The following is a 25,424-nucleotide window of genomic DNA, read 5'->3' as shown; positions in this document are numbered from 1 at the left end:
AACCAGGCTCCCCCGTCCTTGGGATTCTCCAGGCAAGAACACTGGAGTGGGTTGCCATTTCCTTCTCCAATGCATGAAAGTGAAAAGTAAAAGTGAAGTCGCTCAGTCGTGTCCAACTCTTCGCAACTCCATGGACTACAGCCCACCAGGCTCCTCCGTCCATGGGATTTTCCAGGCAAGAGTACTGGAGTGGGGTTGCCTTCTTATCCAAGTTCCAACTTCTTATCCAAGTTCCAACTTATTGTTTTCTCCAAGGTACAACAGAAAGACCTATTACTGATGTATCTTCCTTTGTTATAGTCATTTAAAGAGTAGCAGTCACAGATGTTATAGGGAAATCATTTTTAATGCTTCATTTTCCCACCTTAAAAAATATTGATTTGAAAATATTATTCATTTATTTTATACACCAACAATCAATCGTTTGGAATAGGATGTCTCATTATTAGCACAAACCAGTAATCTTATCCCCTATCTCACTACCGGGGAAGAACTGAGGTAAAAATCTAATGGATATTTTAAGCAACGCCATCAGTTATTCATTCCCTCCAGTCTTTCACATTTTATGTTGTTTCCTATAGTCATCATTCACTTCTTTAGCATAGCGAAGCCATGCTATCAGAGGCAAAGATGTGCCATAAGAGCATCTGCTAAGGATCTACCAGATGAGTGGCAGTCTTTATTATTCCCAGTTATATATCCCAATCACATCCCTTCCACCTGCGATTCTAAATAATTCCAGATGCCTAATCAACGAGGTTCCAATCAGTTAACCTAGGAGACCCACAGGGCCCCTCTCAGCCGATCAGACCTTTCTGGGACCTTCCGGCCTGGTTCGCCCTTGGCTACACCCGGCCCTTCGGCCCCTGCGCGCCGCCTCCGGGACCTCGGGGCCGCGCCGCGCGCACCCGAGGCCACGTGACCCCGAACTGCCATGGCGGTGGTTCCCGGAGGTCCCAGCTCCAGGCCTGCAGCGGGCGCCCAGTTTTTCTGCACCGCGGGCCGCGGCTTGGAGCCCTTCCTGATGCGGGAGGTGCGGGAGCGGCTGGCTGCCACCCAGGTGAGTCGGCCTCGCAGCGAGCCGGGGCGAGAAGCAGGGCGGCCCAGGCCCCGCCCCTGCCCGTGGTCCCTCCCCGCTGGGGTCGGTCCTCGACCCTCGAAAGTGACGCGAACCCCTCACTGTCTGACCGCGAACCCACAGAGGCGACGGCCGGGCCCTCGGAGTTCTGCTGGCAGGTCCCTTAATTACTGCCAGAAAGACCCGCCAGCCCTTTCCCCCTACACATCTGTCACTGTCACGGCTGAAGGTTTTTTTTTTAAAAAGAGCTATTGATGTGAGTTACTTCCTAGATTCTTTAAAGAAAAATGTTTGATAGTGCCTGTAATTAGAATTAGACCCGTAAGAATTCTTTCTCCAGCTTTTAAATGCAAATATAATCGTCAGGTTCAGCTATTTTTGTCAGTTTCCTGACACTGTGTTTATCTCAGGACTGTTGGGAGGATTCAGTGATAAAAGTTATGTAAAGTACAGTGTAAATCCGCAGTAAATAGTAGCTAGAAAAATACCCTAGGATGCCTCAGAGAAGGAAGTTAGCAGTTGCTGGTATTATTACACTGTTAATTTCGATGAAATGAAGAAAGTTGTAAACATCAGTTTACCGTCTAGTACATGCTGAGCCTGTTTCTTGAAAACAGGGAAAGGATGTAATAGAAAAAGGCTCCAGTGTCTTGATGGGATTATATATGACAGTGTAAATGATGTATTTTTGGAAAATGAAAGCTTATTGAAAGAAACTGACCACTCCACTCCCAGGACTCCTGAAGTGTTGAAAGCTCACAAAAGGAGTTTCTGTGATGATGATTGGAGAGAGGACAGAGAGGATCATGAAGAATGACATCAGTCTTATTAGACTTAACTGCCGTTTGTGGTTTTAGTCACCGAATGTCATAGAGTGTTAAATGTAGCTAGTCTGAAAAAGCAACAATATAATAGCAACTGCCGACATGGGTTAAGCATTTAATATGTCAGACACTTAATTTTCACAACAACCCTATCTTTTGAGGTGGGCTCCACATTTAACAGAAATGGAAAATGAAGCACAAGTAAGTCCAATAAAATATTCACATCATGGAACCAGAAAATGGCAGAGCTGGGATTCACACCCAAGCTATCTGTGAAATCAGGCATGTTATCATGTTCAACCCAGGCAGGTTGGCACCTGGTTCCAGGTCCTTGAACACTGTGAAGCCATGACACCATGCCGCACTGATTTTTTTTTTTTTTTTTTCAAATATTCACTTAGAGTTCTTGGTATGAAAAATAGAAGGCTTGACCCAATCTGCGTATGCTTCAGTATTAGAAAACTGACCTCTCTGCTTGTTCTCAGTGTTTGCCATTTGCACCTCCGTGGTGTACTTTCACATGTTCCTCTATTTCCTATCAATTGGAGTCATATAAGTTATAGCTGGCACTTGGTCACGTTCAGGTTTGATTTTTTTTCCTCCGGTGTTGGGGCAAGCCTCTTTATAGGTTCCTGGGTATTTTTAAATACTTACAGCATATAAATATAATATATACTCTAGTATGCAGTGTGTAGCATACCTTAAAGTAATGTATTGGGTAAAATTAAGCTTTACTTTGTAATTCTGTTTAATGTGTTAAATACTGTTATTATAAAAATAAAAGTAGAAACAGTAATCTTGAAGATAAAATTCATTGTAGTAGAGGTGTCTGCAATGCCAGAGAACCAGGAGGCCCGGTCAGTTAATTAATTAGCCTTTATAAACCCACATAGCAAAACAATTAGCCCACATAGTAGGGTTAAGCAGATAGTCGAGTTATTTCAGTTATTTCATTTAATGGGATGATTGCATAAGGTTCTAGATTCTATGCATTCCCTGTAGATTGGATACTTTTTAAAAAATTAAGTAAAATATATATTTTTAATTCTCTCTTCTAAAATGAAACACAAAAGCTCACACCCCACCTCGGTCCTTCACCTAGCACTTAAAAATTAATTCTAAAATTAAGTGGCATCTGTAGAATTAGGAAAACTTTGGTATCTCCTTATTACTGTACCTTACCTTTTTGCCTTGGCTTAGGCTTTTCATCTTTGCATTAGATCTGACTCCCTAAATTTTAAAAGAAAAACAAAAATACTAACTGCTTAGATATTATAGCTGACAACAGAGCTGTTTTTTCTTTTAATAAAGGCTGTTGTTTCATCTTCTGAAGTGTTAGACATAAAACCAGTTGGTTTTAGACACTTTTAATGATTTAATTCCAAATGGTAAAAACAGATTGGATATATAAATAAATTTTCAAGTAACAAATACTAGTGTGAAATAGTCTAAAATGCCACAGTCCTCCCTAATTATTGTAATTGAATATGATCAGTTACAAACAATAAACTAAAGAAAATGAGTAACAGTAGCTTCAGCAGTGTTTGAAATCATAAATACCAAAACTCGTTTTTCTACTACTTTGAGATAGAATACTTTACAAAAGGTGAACTATTAAAGCACTTGCATATATATAATTGATTCTCACAGTGGCTATTTTACCATTTCATAAACTACTTTTTTTTTTTTTAAACTTTACATAATTGTATTAGTTTTGCCAAATATCAAAATGAATCCGCCACATTCTGATTACATGCTCATTTCTTATAAAAGGAATGTAGGCCTAATGTTAATTTTTTTTAAATAAACAGAATAAACCAGTGTTGGTATTGATTTTTAGAATGTATTTAACATTTTAAGTGGCTAAACACATATTTTTCTTATGATTGAGCACCCCAGTAGATTAAAGGACCTTTTGCTGCTGCTGCTGCTGCTGCTGCTGCTAAGTCGCTTCAGTTGTGTCCGACTCTGTGCGACCCCAGAGATGGCAGCCCACCAGGCTCCCCCGTCCCTGGGGTTCTCCAGGCAAGAACACTGGAGTGGGTTGCCATTTCCTTCTCCAGTGCATGAAAGTAAAGAGTGAAAGTGAAGTCGCTCAGTCATGTCTGACTCTTAGCGACCCCATGGACTGCAGCCCACCAGGCTCCTCCATCCATGGGATTTTCCAGGCAAGAGTACTGGAGTGGGGTGCCATTGCCTTTTCCTAAAGGACCTTTTAGGTCCTCTTCCTCTTAATTAACTTGATTTTCAGTCGAAAAAATATTTTGTTCTCCACACCCTCCTCCAATAAAATATTTTTAGAAGCTCATTATATAAATTATCTCCCTTGATACTCAAGTAAATGAGAAAAGATAAGATCTTTGTACTATTAAATAATTAATTTAATGTCTAGACTGGTCTAGATGTTTGTATCAGTTTATTTATAAGACTTGAATCTTAGAACCATAGATTTACAGTAAAATATTTATTTCAGTTCCCCCAGAATCTTAACTGGCTATTTCATGTGATGGCTTAATATCAACTATACTTTTAGATCAAGTAACAAAATCTAAACTTCAAAAAAATTTACCTTTTAAAACTTTGTTTCCAAGTTCTAAGCATTTTGAGGTATATATTCAATTTTGACTTTAGTGGGAAAATGTCACCTTTGTAATGAGAAAGAAGTAAATTGTAAAAACCGGAAGTTCTTGTTTTAGTTACTTCATTATCCCCTTAAATATTCATTCCTAAACATTCTTTCATTCCCTACTTCCTCTGTCTGTCTTAGGTACATTGCTAGTACCTAAAGTCTTTGGAGTTTTTAAAATTTATTTGTTTTTCCAGCTCTATTTAGATATAATTGATATATAGCATTATTTAAGTTTAAGGTGATCTGATACGTTTATATGTTGCAAAATGATGACCACCATAGCATTAACTAACACCTCCATCCCATCATGTAATCAGCATTACTTTTTTGATGTGAACATTTAAGATCTACTCTTTTAGCAACTTTCAGCTAAATAATACAGAATTATTAGCCAAAATCACCATGCTATACATCAGAATCCCAGATCTTGTTCATCTTAAAACTATAGAAGTATTGGGGTTTTAATTGTCATCAACTTAGGGCTTCCCCAGCAGAGATTCTTCTTCATCAAGCTAGAGTGTAACTTTAGAAATTACCATCCCAAAAGCTTAATTAGAACAGGTCAGATCAAACATACCATACACTTGGAGTTCAAGTTCCACTGAGTGGGAGCTGTCTGTACACATGGAACACCCCTGATTCCATGGTTGCCTCAGTCCTAGGAGATAACTTAAAACCATGTTAGTTAGCCTGAGGCCATTCCTAAAGGAGAATGCTAGGAGCATCCACATCCATCCTGAACTTTAGGGGGTTGGTTGACCCAAAAGGTTTAGGGTTCCATTGGCATTGAGCATCGTTTGCTGTACCTCGTTTGACTCTCTGAATCAGTGCTCTTTTCATTTTCCTTTCTTCTCTGACTTTGTCTACATATCTATCCTGTCTTTCAAGCCTCTTTCAGTTTGATGCGTACTCTTGCTTCTATCCATTGTCCGGTTCCCACAGCCAAGTGGTTCATTATTTCTTCCTCAGTAATCTGCTTCTCCCTCCAGCATCACATTCAGCACTCAGTCCTTTATGCCCCGTCCACAGAAATCTTTCTTCCAGCTAATTTAGTGCTGTCATAGTTTTCATCAGAAGTCTATAATGGTGAACCATTACCATCTGGGGTAAAATTGTTACTGTTTTTCAAGCTGGGCCTGAGCCGCACCATCCATCCGCCTGACACCATCCAGTCAGCATCACACAACAAAGGTTGCCATGCTGTCTTACAGTTTACTTCAGCCAGATTGTCACGCCCACCTCTGCATTCTTCCCCTGCATTCTTTTGTGAGAATCCCTCTTACCAAATCTTACAGGATTCTTTCCCAAGACTTTTACTAATGGTGGCTTCCATCGTTAGTAATGCTTATTGTACCTGCAACTTACCAGAACATTTATTAACATTTTACTTTTCTCCTGGGCTTAATGCAAATTATTGTCTTATACATTTTACATTTTAATTGTATGTCAGTATATGCCTTTTACATTATTATTCATCTGTAGGATTTATACTCTATGCTTCCTTGTAGACCATGAGGTACATGTTTAATAAATACCTACTGATTAGGTTAAACTTGGTCTAGACACCTAATTTGTCCTATCCATTTTGCCTTTCCTTTCCCCACTTTTAGTAGTTGTGTGAGATTTGATAATTAATCAGTATTTTGTGTTCTATTTTTTTTTTAGTAGAGTGTACACAAAAACTTTCCAAAAAGTAACACAGAAAGATTATGGTCTTGGTCACTGATTATGTGATTTCATACAAATTATTTAACCACTCTAAGCTTTAATTTCCTAATCTATAAAATGGAGATGATAAAATCTACTTTAGAGGGTTGTTATAGGATGAGGGGGAAAAACGTATTCAGAGTGCCTAGGATAGTCTAATAAATAGTAGATACTTCAGAAATAGGCATTTTTATTATTGTTAGATGCTATGTTTTAATGTATTAAGGGGGAGGGAAGGGAAATGATTCTTAATCTGACATTGAACTACATTAATATCTATTTTTTCTATCTCTAGGTTGAATACATTTCAGGAAAAGTTTTTTTCACCACCTGTTCTGACTTGAATATGCTGAAACAATTGAAATCTGCAGAAAGGTTATTTTTGCTGATTAAAAAGCAGCTTCCATTTCCTGTTTCTTCTGTGAGTAAAGGTAGGTGTATACCTGTTGCTTTTACCTACGTGACATAGTGCACTCCAGAGTTTTTTGCTTGGCAATTAATATGTAGCCATTTCACATTTTAAAGAATCATTCATACCCCTGGGATCATTAATTTTAGTTATTTTTCTGTATTTCCTGAATATTATCACCTAATTGTGTTTCTTCTCTTTTACAAGTTTTGACCAATGTGTTGCCTGCCTTCTGAGATTTTAGTGTCCTAAGTCACATTTCTTCCTTGAGAATTATGATCAGACACCTTCTCTAAGGCTATATATGGTTGGTGCATTTATTTAGATTTAGGAGCATGTAATAACCCCAAATGCATTGATTTAAATAATTGGTCAGAACTTATAAATTTTACCTGATGAGTGATATAATTGGAAAATACTACATAGTAAAATTTCCTATTGTGGGGAACTTTAAATTGATAAAGCATTAAAGAGGGCTTAAGAGATTTCTTGTCCACTCCCTACTTTTATAAATGTGCTGCTAAAATAACGTAAAGATACTGACAAAAGCAAAAAAGGATCAGCTATAGCTGGATAAAACATTGCCTTAAACCTTATTTTGACTGCTGCTTGTGCACAAGAAATCATGTCATCACAGCCTATAATAAACTGTGTCAAGAGCAATTCAAATGGTGAGACATCAAGATGGGGCAGAAAAATTGTTAACAAATCCTCAGATATTATGTTGTAAGGTCAGTAAAACTTCATCCCAATATTCCACACACTTTCATCTTTAAAGAACTACAGTAATTACTCTTTGATCATCTTGATGGCTTTTGCTTATCAAGAAAAGATTACATTTTACTAAGCATGACTGCCAGTTCCTAAATTATGAATGAGTTGTGTATCTGAAATGTTACTTTATGGAAGCTCATTTTATGATCTGTGCTAATATTTTGTGGTCTTAAATAGTCTCAAGATTCAGTTGCTCTGTTTTTGAGCTCTGTTTTGCAATTTACTCTTTTTTAAAACTTAATTTTTTATATGCAAGATCAGCATTACTTTAAAGATCAACACACATTGTACATCTCTGTGTATATCGAAGAGATACATATGTTATCATAGGACAAATGATCTTGCTAAAGTAAATGGTAACTTTATAGGAATTTTAAAACAGGTTTGATGTTAAGTATGGAATACATGAATGAACTTTATTCTGTACAATATTCTTAAATTATATAAGTTCCAGATAAAAGGGAAATCAGTATTCATGTAGCAATTTAATAAAATTTCTTATTTTAAAGAAATAAAGGTAATGGGATTTGAGGGTGTGAATAGCTTCAGTAAAGGATAAACTGAGATTTTACTTATTTAGGAAAAATACTTAATGAACTACAAAGACTTATAAATGATGATCCTGAAAGTTGGTTGAATGCCATTTCAATTTGGAAGAATCTTCTTGAACTTGATGCAAAAAAGGAAAAACTTTCTCACAAAAATGCTAACCCACTCAAAAGAAAAGTGGGAGAAGATGATATCACTGCTAAGAAATTGAAAACAGAACAAATCCAAGAGCTACAAGAGACTAAGGAATGCCAGCTGGAAAAACAAATAGAAGAAAAAATATTGGAGCAAGGAAATTTTATCACCGAAGGAGAAAAATTTCAAAAACTTCAGGATGATGTCACGGAAGCTGTTGATACGCGTAACCAGACCAACTTAACTTTTAGAGTTTCCTGTCGCTGCAGTGGAGTCGTTGCAAAGACCCTTACTGCGCAGGTACACTTGCCCCCCAGAGTGGGTTCCCATTTTCTAAAAGAATTAATTATTCTTTAGATCAAAAATGAGGTGAAAACTTCTCACAGAATACATAACCAGGCCCAGACAGATCACTCGACCTAATCGCACATAACTAAATCTCTTCTAAAAATGCATTTTCCTTCTTAACTTTACCTCAGATGCTTAAGAGGAATACTGTGCCAGTCTACATAAAGACTCCCTTTTACTTTCTCCCTAAAAGTTTCCTTAAACTCATAGATACTGTTTACATTTGGAAATTCGAATATCATGGCCCTAAGCTTTTTGGCTTTCTCTTCAGTTCGGTTCTATGTTGATCGAGTGGTTGCTCAGCACCAGGTCTTGAATGTGGGATCTTCCCAGGACCCAGACTGAGATACACAGGTGTACTTAAAAGGAGAACGAACACCACAAAAGGACCCTGCAAAGTTTAGTGATATTGAGGGCATAGGTGTGGGTCCTTGGGCCAGTCTTAAAATCAGACAGACTCTTCAGTCTGAACCTAATGCTACTAAACGGGTACTTTTAAAATATACAGAATTGCCATAGCTAAAATAATTCATCTTTCAGTTTGCATCTATTTCCTGGAACCCAGAATGACCATATTTATCAGGCCACAATCTGGTTATTTCATGTGCCTGAAATTACAAGGAGAGAGATTACACACTAGTAAACGTCAATGCCATAAGATTTGTTGGGGTGGAAGCGGTACAATGCACCCTTATTGCCTTGAATAGAAAATGCTTTCATGTAGTATTTTAATATTGTAACCTTAAATTACCATCAGATAGTATGATTGATTCCCTGATAGTTTTCTGCTTACATTTAAACTTAAAATTTTCATTTTTAGTATTCTTATCTTTTTTTAACCTGTTGCCTTTTCAGGAGGTAGGAAGAGTAATTGGAATTGCTCTTATGAAACAGTTTGGATGGAAAGCAGATTTGAGGAATCCAAATTTGGAGGTAATGAATGTTCATTTTATTTTATATGCTCATAACCTAATTCTTTAAAGACAATGCCAACTATTCTTTTGTTTTTAATTGAAATGTAGTTGACATAAAATATTATGATTCACGTGAATTACACAGTGATTCAACATTTGCATACATTGTAAAATCATCACAAGTCTAATAGCCATCTGTCTCCATTCAAAGTTATTATAATACAGCTGCAATGTCAATAACTTTTAGTGTGCTTTTTAACTTTGCTTTAAAGTTTTAAGTCATGTCTACATGGATCCAGCAGTCTGACTCCTCCTTTGCAACAGAATACTGCAGATTCTTTTGCTAGTAGTTTTCACTGTGAAAATGTCTCATTCAAATTGAACTTTTGGAATGGAATTGTTTAGTCGCAGTTAAACTAAACACTAGAGATGCTCTCTATAATCACCATAATACATAACAAATATCTATAAGAAATTCTAGTTAATGTAAAAAATAAAATTGGAAAACAGACCTGTGTTAATAGTGGCTTTGTTAGGCTTGTGGGATTATTTTTCTTTCCCTTTTCTCTATTTTCAAAATTAATTTAATGAAGTTATACCATTTTTAATTGGAACAAAGTAAACACATGGGACAATGAATTCTGACTATAACAAATGTTCTTTAGTGTTTTTTGAAGACCGTAAGTTTGACCAGTAGTCATTTTTATGATTCATTAATTGGTAGATTATTTTTATATAGCTTTAAAAGGAGTAATGGCTAGTCAAACCAGAAGGCTTTGTGTTGTTTTCTATTTTGTTATTTGATATTTTTTGCTTTTAAAAAGGCATGCCTAGTGTATATCCTTTATTTCTGTTTTGCAAAATTCTTTGACGCTGAGAATGTTTTTATAGAAGCGTATCTTCTTTCATCTCCCCGTCTATGGTTTGCTTATCTTCCCTCTGGTTTCCTCCTCATCTCTCCCTGACTCCACCTCAGTGTCTCAGAACCACAGTTTTCTCAGTTTAGCTCATAAACAAATATATCTAATTGAATTCCTATCATCCATTTAATGCAAATAATAGCTATTGGTAGAAATAATTAACACAAAACAAAATTGACAACAGAATCACACATAGTAAAATCTGTGTGACCAAAACTGACAGAAGAATCAAATTTTAGCAAATTTTGTTCTGTACAAGTAACAGAGAAAACTTCATAGTGCAGAAAGCTGTACCTGATAACATTTGGTGTATAAAAATATCAGTATATCATAACTTTAACTGTTAAATAGAAAAGAATCAATACCAATCAGTAGCTTTGCTAACATGAATAAGATAAAAAAAATTGTAAAGTTTAGCTTCAATGATCAAAGAATTAAACTAAATGGAATTCATTCCAGATTATTCTTTTCTTAGTAAAAGCTTATCAATATTGGAATAGTTCTGATTAAACTATATTAAAATACCTTTGGGGTAAAAGTATCAGGAGTCAAATGTTGTTGAGGTCAAAGAGCAGAGTTAGAATATTCCATAAACCTCATCAGGCTAAAGGAATAAGATTCTTTTAAAATTTATGTGGGCTACTAATTTCAACTTGAGACATTTAAATCCTCACCATGACCTAACATGAGATCTATAGCTAACACTGCTGTGTGGTATTGGAAGGTTGTGAAGAGTAAATCCTAAGAGTCCTCATGGTGAGGAAATTTTTTTTCCCCTTTTTTGCTTTTCTTTTTATCTACATGAGAAGATGGATGTTAGTTGAACCTATTGTGATAATCATTTCATAATATACATGAATCAAACCTTCATACTGTATGCCTTAAACGTAGACAGTGATGAATGTCAATTATTTCTCAATAAAACTGGGGGGGAAATAACAGGAGAAAGATGATCAGTTCAGTTCAGTTCAGTCACTCAGTCATGTCCGACTCTTTGCCACCCCATGAATCGCAGCACACCAGGCCTCCCTGTCCATCACCAACTCCCGGAGTTCACTCAGACTCACGTCCATCGAGTCAGTGATGCCATCCAGCCATCTCATCCTCTGTCGTCCCCTTCTCCTCCTGCCCCCAATCCCTCCCAGCATCAGGCTTTTCCAATGACTCAACTCTTGGCATGAGGTGGCCAAAGTACTGGAGTTTCAGCTTTAGCATCATTCCTTCCAAAGAAATCCCAGGGCTGATCTCCTTCAGAATGGACTGGTTGGATCTCCTTGCAGTCCAAGGGACTCTCAAGAGTCTTCTCCAACACCACAGTTCCAAGGCAACAATTCTTCAGTGCTCAGCTTTCTTCACAGTCCAACTCTCACATCCATACATGACCACAGGAAAAACCATAGCCTTGACTAGACGAACCTTTGTTGGCAAAGTAATGTCTCTGCTTTTGAATATGCTATCTAGGTTGGTCATAACTTTTCTTCCAAGGAGTAAGCGTCTTTTAATTTCATGGCTGCAGTCACCATCTGCAGTGATTTTGGAGCCCAAAAAAGAAAGTCTGACACTGTTTCCACTGTTTCCCCATCTATTTCCCATAAAGTGATGGGACCAGATGCCATGATAGAAAGGAATAAACTCTTCATGTAACTGATGCACTTTTCTGTACACCTGAAAGTAGCACAGCTTGTGGATTAACTATACCCCAATAAAAATTTTAAAAAGAAAAAAAAAAAGCAGTCCCTATAAATAATAGAGTGAAAGGTCACTCTTGCTACAGTGTATTAGCTTAAGCAGGTTTTCTGTTAACCATGATATCAAGTCTTACATGAGGCTAGAATTAGGGAAGATTTAGGTAATTGTCTTTAACCTAAACGGAGAAGGCACTGGCGACCCACTCCAGTACTCTTGCCTGGAAAATCCCAAGGACGGCGGAGCCTGGAAGGCTGCAGTTCATGGGGTTGCTAAGGGTCGGACACAACTGAGCAACTTCACTTTCCACTTTCATGCATTAGAGAAGGAAATGGCAACCACTCCAGTGTTCTTGCCTGGAGAATCCTAGGGACGGCAGAGCCTGGTGGGCTGCCGTCTGTGGGGTCGCACAGAGTTGGACACGATTGAAGCGACTTAGCAGCAGCAGCAGCTCTAACCTAAAATGCTTAAAAATCTAATTTAGTTAGGGTAATTCAAAGAATCGCTGTAAAGAAAAGTGATCTTGAGTTCTTCTTAATGTGATTCTCAATATAAGTTGTTTACCAAATTGACTTCAGAATTTTTCTATGAGATGTACTTAAAATTTACTTTGCTCAATAAAAAATACTATGAAACATTTTTTCAGATATGAAGAGGCCTTGGAATTTGAGGGTTCAGGATGGGGAACACATGTATACCTGTGGGGGATTCATTTTGATATTTTGCAAAACTAATACAATTATGTAAAGTTTAAAAATTAAATAAAATTTAAAAAACAAACAAACAAACAATATATATACGTTGTATAGATTCCAAATGGAAGCTTTCAAATTGTCATTCATTGGGTAACGCATTACCTGGTCCATTCTAACGTCAATATTTGTTCTTTCAGATTTTTATACATCTAAGTGACATTTACTCTGTGCTGGGAATTCCTGTGTTCAGGTACGTATTATTTCTAAGCTTCAGGTTTGTGTCTTAGGAGAGTTTGTAAAACTAAAAACTTTGTGTTTTTATTCATAGTGTGAAACACTGATATATCAGAGGGAGCTTAAATCAAAGCCTTTGAGTTCTTTGCTTGAACCAGTAAAGTATTTGCATGGAACTTTGGATCCTGATTGGACTGGTTAGAGTTGTGAAAGATTTGATCACAATAGTCGACTGATTACATTTTTCATATTGAAAATCATATCTATTTTTTTATTAAATGATTTTCACAGGCCTACATTTAAACTAATTTTTAGTCCATTGGCCTCTTGGATTTTTCATTAAAATAGAAAATACATCACAGTTCTTAAAATTCATCTTGAACATACTTCACATTTTACTGCAGTTTTTTTTGTGGGAGAGTAATTCCAATTTTTAAAATCTTCTTCAGGTTTTCTCCCTAGTTATGTAGGGTACTATATAATAATAAATGCAGTTGAATTTTTCTGAATATTTCTTATTCAGAAATATTTATTGAATGTTTATCATACAGCAGTACTTTCTTAGATGCTTTGGGAAGGAATGGATGGTTGGATGATGGAAATAGTGATTTGCAGTTTCTTGGGAGCCTGTAAATATTGTTGGCATCTTCAAAACATTTTACATGCATAGCCATGTTTACATAGTATAAAGTGATTTAGATATCTTTTCTCTAGGTGATTCTAGGTATGGAATATTTTTAAAATCATAAAAATCCTATGGAAAGATCCCATTGACCCTGAGGTCACATTTGTACATGTGTAAGCCCGGATCAGGATGTAAAAAGAATGCTTAAGGTCATTGTAACAGTTTTATCAGATGATGCACCATCGCAGTTGATTAGCACAGAGCTGAGGACATTCTGGATGGTCAAGAAATGCTGAATGATTGAGTTCTCGCTGTGTGCTAGTTATAGGGTAGGCCCCACTAGCCTCGAGATTACAGAAATCACGCGCCAATAGTCACTTTACCACATATGAGGTCATCACATGGCTCAAGGCCCTGTTGGCTTCCCTTGGCCCCCACCTACTCCAGTACCCTCCCAACTCTCCCAGACCAAACCTAACCCACTGTTTTACAACTACACCTACGAGGTGTCCAGGCTTCCCTACTTCAGTGCCTTTTGGAGTGCCAGGCCCTAACCCCTGCAGATGTAGATGGGGATACCCTATATATTGTAGATAGGAAATGACCCACGAAAATGAAGAAATGTATAGAGATATGAAATACAGGGAAAGCAGAGTATGCTTAGTTTATGTCTGTAAGTTTTGCAGTACTTCCAGGTAAAAGGTCTCCAAACACACGTTTGAAGATAAAGATCTGGGATTCAGGGGACTGATCTAGGCTAGAGATGGAGATGAGAATGTCTTCAACTTGGTGATAATGGTGTGTAAGAAAATAAAGAAGAGATTCATATATGAGGACAAGAGGATCAAAAGCCACATTTATTTTTGTACTGGGGTAAAAGCCAGCTAAAACTCCAAATAAACACATTAGCCAGGTCCTATGAAAGTAGAGAATTATTTTTATTTTCAAAGAGTTTATTTCTGAACAGTTCTTTTCCCTGAATAATTTTATTTTACTGATATAATGAGGCCCTTTTGTTGAAGTAATAGCAGATTAGTTTTGTCCAAGCAAAATAAGAATGGGTACCCTTGTGTCACACATTAATAGAGTTGGCTACCATAAAATAAACCTCTATTAGCAAAAGTATGCACACAATAGTCAAAAATTTCAAAGGTTCTATATAAATCCCCGATGCGTAGAAAAGGACTTCGTAATGTGTATGGACAGAGACAGTTTTCCGTACCAATTCTATTTATGTGTGTGTGTCTAGAGTGAAAGTAATTTCTCAGTTTTGATTTTACCTGATGTGTTTTGTAGCGAGATAATTGCTGCACTTAGCCTGCTGAAGCAAGATTCGTTGATCAGATTATTTTATAATTCTTCTACCCACAAAGTTTATATCCCAGATTCCAAATCTCTGGATATAGTACTATTTACAGTATGAAATTTTATTTCCTGAAAAACCTTTTCAACAAAAACAACCTCTCGTAGTTTTATCATGCAATCTTCTTCATCATAATACTAAATACATAATTACACTGTTTTATTTAAAAGACATACCTCATCTAATTCTAAGATCTTAAGAGGCTTGCAATAAATACAGACAAAACAAGAAAACTTTAAGAGCAGAAAGAAAATGATGAAAGGAAATAGGGTTTGGAAAACACTGTGGCTTGGTGTATTGTTAGTAGAAGAGCCCTCTTAGTGGCTTTAAAACAGGCCTAACCACAAAACAACCAAGCATTGATTTTTGAAATCATACATCATGTCTTACCAATAAATTGTATACACAAAATGGATAAGTGCATTGAAATTTGCAAGGCAGTGTTGTTCACTGCACCAGAAACATAGAAATAATATTTTGAAAATCTGTATCAAATCTGGAAACACCGATATTAGCAATAATGGGGTAGAAGATCAAGTATGAAGTGATAGGTAATGGAGACCGGTGAACTCACTGGGGAGTCCTCTGCTTCAGCATTTCATTCAATAAATTATTTTCGACAATGCAGTGTCAAGCTTCATTCCAACTTTAGAGAAAGGTGCAAATGAGCAAAAGGCAAACTTACGAAAGGGACCTTTTAGAAATTCTTTAAGGGTTGGCATCCGTTCAGCCATGCGTCCTATTCTGCACAGTGCAGTTTACTCTCGATGACTCTGGGTCAGTGAGAAAAGGTCTATTCTACATGGGAAGTCAGGGAAGCGTATAAAGTTAGAAAGACTTCCCTCATAGGATTAAATTTTTCAAGTTAAGCACTTAAGGGTTTAAATTTCAGTTATCTAAAAAATTTTCCTTTCTGAAATACCACACTGGCTGGTTAGACAAGGTACCAGTTAGAGAAGGTAATTTTGTATTAATAAAAAGGTTATATACTCTCTAACTTAGGCAGTACTTCAGTGCATGATGTACAGGTATGAATGGGTTAATTATTTTTGTTTGTATCCTATTAATAGGGTTCCTTTAGCCTGCAGAGCTTACATCAAGACAGCAGGGTTGAGATCTACCATAGCCTGGGCAATGGCCTCCCTTGCAGAAATTAAGGTAAGGAACCTGTTCTGGTCCCTTTTAATTGAATACCAAGGTCCTTTCCATAATTAATTTACACAGCCTCTTATTGATGGTTGCTTTCTTTTCTCTTTGGTTCTTTTAACCTTTTTTATTCTGTTTTTCTATTTCTTTTCTTGCCATTACACTTACGAACTGCAGAGATAGGCTTTTGTCAAACTTCTGGGAGTATTTTGGCTATGAAAATGCTGAGTCAAAAGATAACTACATTTTATTATTTCTAATTTTTTGTCATAGTCATGTGGCCTGTACAACTTCTACTTAAAATTTAACCAAGATCTTGATCAGTTTTTGTAAATGCTCCATGAACATAAGAAAATAATTTTATTTTCTAGTGAAGAGATGGCCTCTGTATCTTTTACTTGCTGTTTTACTATCTGCTCAGTACTGAAAGAGGTATTTTGAAATTATTTAGATTATATTTTTTAAGATTTTGCATTTTTATTCATTGTCACCTCATTCTGTAGTTTGTTCTGTAGTTTGGTTTATACTCATTTGACTGTTACTGCCTCATTGTAAAGTGTTCCTTTTTATTGTTATTAAAGGTTTCATCATGTTGATTTGTAAGTTTAAACTTAAATTTCACCATGTCTTAGTATTTCCACTTTTTTTTCTTTGCATTTTCCTTTGTAGTTCTGCTTTGTTTTCAACTTTGTTTTCAGTGTGTATTTTTTATAAACATAGAACTCTATCTTTATCTCACAATGATAGGCTCTTTCAGTGAGAGAATTCAGTACAGTATTATGATAGATACACCAGTTATGATAGATTTGCTTTGCAACTTCTTGCAGTTTACTCTTTATTTATGCTACTTTCATCAAGTGAATTGTCTCATTGTTTTCCCTGAGGTTGGATTTTACTCTGTGTGCTATTGAATGGCTCCCTCTCCCAGCTCTCTTAATTAAACACATGAGACTTGACTTTAAAACAAGACATCAACTCTTTTCTTTGCCAGCACACTGTTTTTACCACCGACACTCTGAACTTCCTCCTCTGTCCGCTCCTCCCTTGTCATGAGATGAGACCTCCAGGGTATTTTTTCTCTTCTTCTGGCCTACCTTTGCTCCTCCCTACAGTGAGACCTTTGAAACATGTTTACCCTCTTCCACTCCCAACTACCAGCTTGAACTGAATTATTTATTATGCATCAAAATTTCCAAGTATATCCATTTTCAAAAGTTCTTATACTGCACTTATATTACACAACCCATCCGTAATCATTAAGATGCAGTGTGTGTAACATGCATTTCTGTATAAACACACAGGTATAGTGTGAGGTACAGAGCTTCTCACCCTTCTTCTTCACTTTATCTTTCTCTCTTTGAGGTCTCTGCTCTGCTTTATTTGTTGCTTGGATAGTCTTTTCTTGGTACTTTCCTCAAACTTGGTATTTGGTATAATAATATACGCTCTGGACTCCAGTATCTCCTTACACTTCTTCCTGTCACCTGGGTATCCCCCCTTCGGCTTGGTATGAGATCCTTGAGTTCCAGTCCTTTTCTCTCAGACGTCTATAGATGCTATTCCATTATCCTTTCACTTCCAGTGTTTTAGGGGAGCAATTCTTGCCCGTATGATTTTTCTTTTCCTTGATGGCTATCTTGTTCTTTTTATTTGCAAGCTTGTAAGAGTTTTCTTTTTAATCCTCTAATCTTAGGGATATTACCAGATGTACTTGTGTAAGTATCTTTTTTATTCAGCCCAGAACTAGATGAGTCCAACTCCCTGAGTTCCCTTTCCAACCCTACCACTTACAGGCTGGGAAACTTTACGTAAGATACTTAACATCTCTGCGCCTCGGTTTCTCACTTCCAAGATGAGAATAGTCATCTCATAGGACCATGTGAATTAGCATTTATCAAGGGATTAGAACAGCACCTAGCATATAGGAAGTACCTAAGTGTTAACTTCTGCTATGGTAATGTCAAGGAGGGAGAAATTACCTCGCTATCCCCCCTTGAGTTCTTTTGACTGATCTAATAATTAAATTGACACAAGACAGATTAACAGGAGAAAAAAAATTTTAATTTGTACGCATGAAACTCTCATAGATGTGGGACCCCTGAAGTGATGGAAGCAGGCTATTTATATATTATTTTTAGACAAAGAAACACTTGTGAATATTTAACAAAACAAAGGGGTTTGTGCTTGGGGTAGCAGACTAGTAAAGAAGTAACAGTTTGTTTATCCAGCTTTCTCATGTATACAGCTTTGAATTCCCTAACTCGGGTGATAAAGATGCTTTCTATCCTCCTGGTAGAGGGAAGATACCTTCACTTGGGAGATTAAATTCCTGCTTTCAGGGGGAGAGAAGTGGGTCAGAGTGTATTTCCTTTTTATATCATTACCTGCTGTTTCTTAAGTAACTTTTAACTCAAAATAATCAATATGCCATTAAAGCATATTTTGGGGCATCCTGCCCTGGACCTCAACAGTAATAATAATTATAATAACTATTATTTAGTATATTTAATAATTATAGAAATCATTTTTCCCTCCAGCTCAGGTACTCTTTCATCCATTTTTTACTTATTATTTCCTCAACTATTTTGCTTTAGTGTCTTTTACCTTAAACAATTTCCTTTTTTTTGTTTCTGGAGATCCTGTGATAAACATGTTAAGCTTCCTTTCTCACATGTTTTCCATCTCTTTATATTTTGCCTGTATATTTTGAGTTTTCCTTGGACATTATCTTCCAAGGTATGACCAGAGTCACCAAAATGTGCTGTACTTTATTGAAATGTTTAGTTTTAAAATCATGGACTTTTTTAGCTTTGGAAAATTGTGTATGTGTATGCCTAGAGAATTCCATGGACAGAGGAGCCTGGAGGGCAGCTGTCCATGGGGTCGCACAGAGTCAGACACGACTGAAGCGACTTAGCATGTATGCATGCACTGGAGAAGGAAATGGCAACCCACTCCAGTATTCTTGCTTAGAAAATCCCAGGGACAGAGGAGCCTGGTGGGCTGCTGTCCATGGGGTCACACAGAGTCAGACATGAAAGAAGCGACTTAGCATGCATGCATGCATTAGAGAAGGAAGTGGCAACCCATTCCAGTGTTCTTGCCTGGAGAATCTCAGGGACAAAGGAGCCTGGTGGGCTGCCATCTATGGGGTCGCACAGAGTCGGACACGACTGAAGTGACTTAGCAGCAGCAGCAACATGCTATATTTGGTAAAGAACTGTCTGCCAATGCAGGAGACAGAACAAACCTGGATTCAATCCTTAAGTTGTGAAAATCCCTTGGAGAAGGGCATGGCAACCCTCTTCAGTATTCTTTCCTGGAGAATCTCATGGACAGAGGAGTTGGGAGGGCTACAGTCCATGGGGTCACACAGAGTCTGAGGCAACTTAGCACACATCACACGCTATATTTGATCTCTAGCGGCTTTAACTTTTTTCACATATTTATCTGTTCCCTCCAGAAGTTTCATTTCACTAGATGTGTATTGTTTGTTCTGCCTGTTTTCGCTCTAGCTTTTGAGGGACTTCCTACCCTTAGATGTGCAAAGCATGGTTCTTTTTGGGAGAACACAGTATGACCCACCGTATAAATGATCCCAGTATCCAGCCTTCATCCAGGCGGCCCCTCTTTGGAGCTTGGTACCTAAAACTGCACAAGCAGCTCAACCTTGAGTAGGCCAATGCCATGGAAACTGAAATTTAAGCCTGGGGGTGTTAGGTATTTTTCATGTTCAATGTAAACCATTCTACTTCATGCAGATCATAAAAGCAAGGAAAATCAAGTTCTGTGTAAATCTTGGTTATTACTTTAAGCATATGGAAATACTTCTCTGCCACTGTCTATGTCCCCAGGTGTCATGACAGTCCTGCAGTAAAATCAGGACATTGAAAAATATTTAAGGGCAGATCACCTCATCGAAGAGGGACTGTGGGGAGAAAGAGCATGGAGTTTGGTACATTTTAAGTCATTAATAAAAATTAGTTCTCATACCGCTATTAATCTTAAAATTGTCATTTAAATCATTATTCTTTTTGTTACTTTTCTGCCCCTTCATGGGGGATCCATATGACACTCTGGTAGACTTTAGTGTCAGGGAGAAGCTTCTGAAGGACATTTTGTTTCTTTTCATCAGGTAGCCCCTGGCTCTGGCTGAACCCCGCTGTCTTCTGAGCACTCTGCCTCCTCTGTAGACAGACCAAGGGACCTCTGGGCCTGGCGCTGGGGTAGGTGTCCGGCTTGCACCTCGCTGCCCTTTCTGCCCAGGATCTCTCGCTGCCTTAGAAGCACGTGCCATCCAATCATCCTGGTCATCTACAGATCTCTTGTCACCGCTGTACTAGTATACAGCATTATTCCTGTCAGAAATCAACTCAGTGTCTGCGCTATCTGATCCCTTAGTGTCTTGCTCTCCCTGCCTCTCATGATCTGCTGTAGTCACATCCTAGAATTTATCATACCCAGAAAAGTATACCTTCCCCAAATCCCAGAAATGCTGCTCTTATCCTCCTCCTCCTTCCCACTCACTTCCTCCTGTGCCCTGCCATCGTTTTTTAACTCCATGAGACCGCTAGTCACCGGTGGCCCTGTGCTGTGCTGTGCTTAGTCCAGTCGTGTCCGACTCTTTGCAGCCACATGGGCTGTAGCCCGCCAGGTGCCTCTGTCCATGGGATTCTCTAGGCAAGAATACTGGAAAGGGTTGCCATGCCCTTCTTCAGGGATCTTCTGACCCAGGAATTGAACCAGGGTCTCCTGTATTGCAGGCGGATTCTTTACCGGCTGGGCTACCAAGGAAGCCCAGTAGGTGGCCCTGCTCACCACCTGTACTCAGCCCTCCCTCCCCATGTGGATTTTAGGCTCTATCATTACAGTCATTCCCTTGAGCATACTTGTAATTCTCCTGCTTCTTAAGTGACATAAATAATGGAATCAAAAGAGAAGTTTAACATGTTCTCACGAGGTCTACCAACATATTGGAATTACAGTGGCTTATAATTATTATAATCATTATAATAAATGAACTGTCCTTGTTTTGCTCCCTTACTTGTGTGCTGGATTCCATTCCCTCGTGCCTCCTTAAGGACTTTTTTCTCTACTGGGTCATTCCCATCAGCATGTGCACGTGCTATAATATCTTGCAACTTAAAAATGAATTGACCCTCTCCTGAACCCACATGATCCATCAGCTCTCACCCCCTCCTCTGCTTCCCTTTAGAGAAACACTTAGGACCAGCCATCCATATTTGGTGTCTACTTCTTCCTTCCCGTGCTCTCTGGTGTCCCCTTCCCTCAGGCTCTTCTCTGAGCACGCCACCGAAACCACTCACCTTGCTTAGCCTACCCGCACGTGGTCACTGTCACCACTCCTGCCTGTGGGATGTTTCCCCTTTGTTTGAGGACCAGCCTAGGCTCTGTGTCAGGGTCCTCTGCTGTCAGGGTCCTCTGCTGGGCCTTCATCTACCAAACGTTGGTACTTAGGAGATCACCAACATCCAAACGATAGGCTTATATATTTTTTTTACCTTCTCTTAAAAACTTCAGTCACATCAGACCATTGTCATTTTGTAATATTCCGCATTGCCATCCATCCTGTCGGTTCTTCCTTTAAAATATACCCAGAATCCAACTACTTCTCCCCACCTCCACCAATGTCACTCTTTATTCGGGCCGCCATTATCTCTGCCTGGATTCCCTAACTAGCCTCCTCGTAACTCCCCTACTTTTCTGTGGTCCTTTCTCACCAGGGCAGCCACAGTGATCCCTTTGAAATGTTACATCATGTTTCTCCTCTGCTCAGAACCCTGCAGTAGTTTCCCATCCTTCAGAATAGAATCAGAATCCTGGTAACAGCAACAAGATCAGACATGGTGTGACACCCTCTGTCCCCCAGAGGGGAGAGTCATTAGTTTCTTTCCTCCAGATTTCCTGCTCTCCTCTCAGGTACAGAGAGGAGGGCCCCTTTCCTAACCTCTTCACATTGTGTGTGTCATGCGACTGACGTGCTTTCCCCAATTAAATGTTGGTGGAAATGATGTGTGTCAACTTCCAGATGGCACTTTAAAAGCCAGTGCCTGATTTGTTGTGTTTTCTTTGCCTCTGCTGGTGACCCCTTCACTGTGTCACTTTCCGGGTAAGAAGCAGAAGCCCCACGTGTCATACTGTAGGCTTGTACCATGAGCTGAACGGTTTTTTAAACCTGTAGGACGTGGTGGTTGTAATTCTACACAGCGCATCTTGGTGCAGCTGCCTGGCCCCCACTGTGCTTTGACACACTGGTCTCCTGCCTAATCTTTAAATGTGCCAAGCAGACACCTGCCCTAGGGCTTTAACTACCTGAAACTCCTAATAGAGTTGAGAAAGGAATCTTTACTCTGAAATGATTGATTCCTCAAGTTTTAGGCTTCTTAGATAATACCTGTTACAGTAGATTTAACAGCAGCAAATCCACATTTCTGTCTATAGGCTGGTGCAGTTGTTTTAGATCCAATGTGTGGACTTGGAACAATACTTTTGGAAGCTGCTAAGGAATGGCCAGTAAGTTCTAAAGTTTGGTAAACCAAGCAGTGTTTTACTTTAATCAGTGTGTGTTGTGTATTCACTTAACCATTATTTACAGGTAGATTGTCTGTTTAGGGATTATTATTTTTAATTATATGAGTTACTATTTACTTGTAGTCAAAGTAGACTATGAGAGGTTAATTAAATTACTGTGTTATTTCTTTAAATACTGTGATAAATTTAGGAAATTATGACAGAATTCCAGTAACTAGTCATGACCTACATTATATAAATCCCTCAATTCCTTAGACATTTGTATTTTAAAATATTAATTATAAAATGTTAAAAATTAATGTGTTAACATTTTACCAAAAACTTCTTGGGTTTTGGTCCTTGAATGTTATTTTAAAGAAATATCATAAATTTCTTTTAATGTGAATTAACAAATCTATTGATTTCATTTTCATCATTTGAAAAACTGCAAGTAGATTTCCTTAACTACATAAATACGGTTTTATTTACAATGTGAGTTTCTCCCCTCACAGCATGTGTATTACGTGGGTGCTGATGTCAGTGACTCCCAGTTATCAGGTGCATATGACAATCTGAGAGCTGCAGGCCTCAGGGATAAGATTGAGTTACTTCAAGTCTCTGTTATAGGTAAGATATTAAAAATGCAAACTTTTGGGGGAAATAAACATGTGTAAACACACTTAGAATCATAATATAGAACACCACTCCCTTTTCATATGTTAATATAAAGGTTGAATTATTTATACCTTGTGATATATCTGTGGGGCCAATACTCAGTTTACTTCCAATATTATAATTGTAACTTTTTTATTTTTGAAAAGATTCATTGTCAGGAACTATATTTATGTAGTTTCCCTAAGTATGTAAGTAAAGGCATGCCTGAAAAGCATGGTACAGAGTAAAAGCATCTTAAGAAATTTTAAGATGTGTTTGTTGCATCTGAACCATTTCTCATATGATAACAAGGGATCATTTAATATAGGCATAAAATGAACAGAATAATAGCAACAATAATTTGTTGAGAATCTGTGAATTCTTTGCAATAAACGGTATGAAATGTTTTGAATTATCTTACCTTCCCCTTGCTTCAGTTGGATAGTATTCCTATGTTATGGAGAATGAGGTAACAAGCCTTCCCAGTTTGCTACACCAGTACTACTTTTAATGCTAAAACAGAAATTCTAGGGCAAACCAGGATTCATCACCCTGTGAGGCAGAGGAAAGCCATTACTCCCTGTTTACTGATGGGGAGTCAACAGCAAGAAACATTATAAGGAATCAAGTCTATGGAGTCCAAAATAATATTTTACTAACACACATGGTATTTAGACTGAGAGAAGCCTCACATTCCTCCTATCTTTCCGTCAGTGTGCCTTTCTCCCTTAAAAGTGACCACATTTAATTCTCAGCTAAGAAAATCATATTCTCTTGGCACAGTGAGAATAGGTGATAGACAAGTCCCTGTAATCTAGAGAAACAGTATATTGTTAAAAAAATTTGTTCTATGATAGTAAAAAAGTAGTAGAAATGCATTGTTAACAAAATATTAGGATAACTTTTCTATATAGATGCATAATAAAGTAGCCCCAAAGAAGAAATTGTATTGTTGGTTGAAGTTTCATAATTGTTTGCTGCCAGTGACTATCTTTTCAATCTTTCTGTCGAGGTTTTTAATTCGACTCTGTGCAACACAAGTTTCTAGAGGAAGCTGAGGGATGATTAGATTGAAATCAAGTTTTCATATACATTTCTTTAAGAAAGCTGGTTTTTTTTTTTTTTGAAATCTTCAAGAAAAATGGAATAGCTCTATAAATTGTTCCAGAGCAGTGGTTTTTCCAACTCTTTACAGTCTCAAAAGTGCCTTGGTTGCGTGAGAAAGGAAGTACTAATTTGTCCATCAGAATATCGCTGCTGTACCAGCTCAACTTTCATCAGTTCTCATGTTTTGGGTATTTCTCATAAGATTTCACTTTAAAAACAAGCATTAAGTGCTCAATTGTTAATAAAGAAAAGTTTTTTTTTTTTTTTAAGTTTTCTATTATACCTAGTAGCCAAATAAATCCTAGCTTTTTAAAAGATTAGTCTTTTTATTGTCTGTTAAGAACAGACAATAGTAGAGCAAGGATGGAAACAGAGAGACTAGTTGCAAGACTATTGCATTAATCCAGGTAAATGGTGGTGGCTTGGGACAAAGTGGTATTGGTGGAGGTGTTGAAAAGAGGTCAGACATACATATACACACACACATATATATGTATATGTATATATACATCGAATGTAGAGCCAACAGGATTTGTTAGTGGATTAAATGTGAGAAAAAGAACAAGGATGACTAAGCTTTCTGGCTTGAACAGCTAGAGGGTGGCATTGCCGTTTATTGAGTTGTGGAAAACTGCAGGAGGAACAAGAGTTGGGGGCTTGTTCAGTTCCACATGGTGATTAAGAACCATTAAGATCTCAAGGTAGTAGTCAACATACAAATCTGGAGTTTAGGGGAGACAGTGCACGTCACTAGTCTAGATAACATTTACATCCATGAGATCAGCTAGGAAATGAGCACAAATAGAGAAGAGAGAGGCTTTCTCTGAGGATCAAATGCCTAGAGTTCTGGAGAGTGAGAATCTAGTAAAGGAACAACCAGGGATGAGAAAGTAAGAGAGAATCTGAGCAAGAATGAGCAGCTGTGTCAGATGCTGCTGGTTGGTGAAGCACGTGTAGCAGCAAGAACAAAGGCTTGCCTGCCTGAATGGGATCTGGAGAGAACAGGAAGAGGTAACTTGAAGACAGCTAGTTCTCATCATTCTTTTGGGTAGTTGGGCTGGTAAGGGAAGCAGAAAAGTTGGCGTTCTACCAGGTA

At 37.9% G+C, this 25,424-nt stretch overlaps 1 protein-coding gene across 5 annotated transcripts in view; it reads left to right on the top strand.

The window, feature by feature from the left end:
• The first annotated feature begins 888 nt into the window (after positions 1-888).
• THUMPD2 (THUMP domain containing 2) overlaps positions 889-25,424 on the top strand; it is a 40,023-nt gene continuing 15,487 nt past the window's right edge. For 2 of the 5 annotated variants that reach the window (XM_061432157.1, XM_061432154.1), the window contains exons 1-8: positions 890-1,060; positions 6,534-6,669; positions 8,002-8,405; positions 9,309-9,386; positions 12,866-12,918; positions 15,961-16,048; positions 22,499-22,570; positions 23,080-23,194. In XM_061432157.1, coding sequence (XP_061288141.1) covers positions 935-1,060; positions 6,534-6,669; positions 8,002-8,405; positions 9,309-9,386; positions 12,866-12,918; positions 15,961-16,048; positions 22,499-22,570; positions 23,080-23,194 — 1,072 coding nt within the window. In that variant the 5' untranslated portion in view covers positions 890-934. Of the gene's footprint in view, positions 1,061-6,533; positions 6,670-8,001; positions 8,406-9,308; positions 9,387-12,865; positions 12,919-15,960; positions 16,049-22,498; positions 22,571-23,079; positions 23,195-25,424 lie in introns of all 5 variants that reach the window. The other 3 variants (XM_061432156.1, XM_061432155.1, XM_061432158.1) reach the window with 3 other exon arrangements.

The sequence above is a fragment of the Bos javanicus genome, chromosome 11, assembly GCF_032452875.1.
Source record: "Bos javanicus breed banteng chromosome 11, ARS-OSU_banteng_1.0, whole genome shotgun sequence".
NCBI lineage: Eukaryota > Metazoa > Chordata > Mammalia > Artiodactyla > Bovidae > Bos > Bos javanicus.
This window is presented reverse-complemented; position numbering and strand designations above follow the sequence as displayed.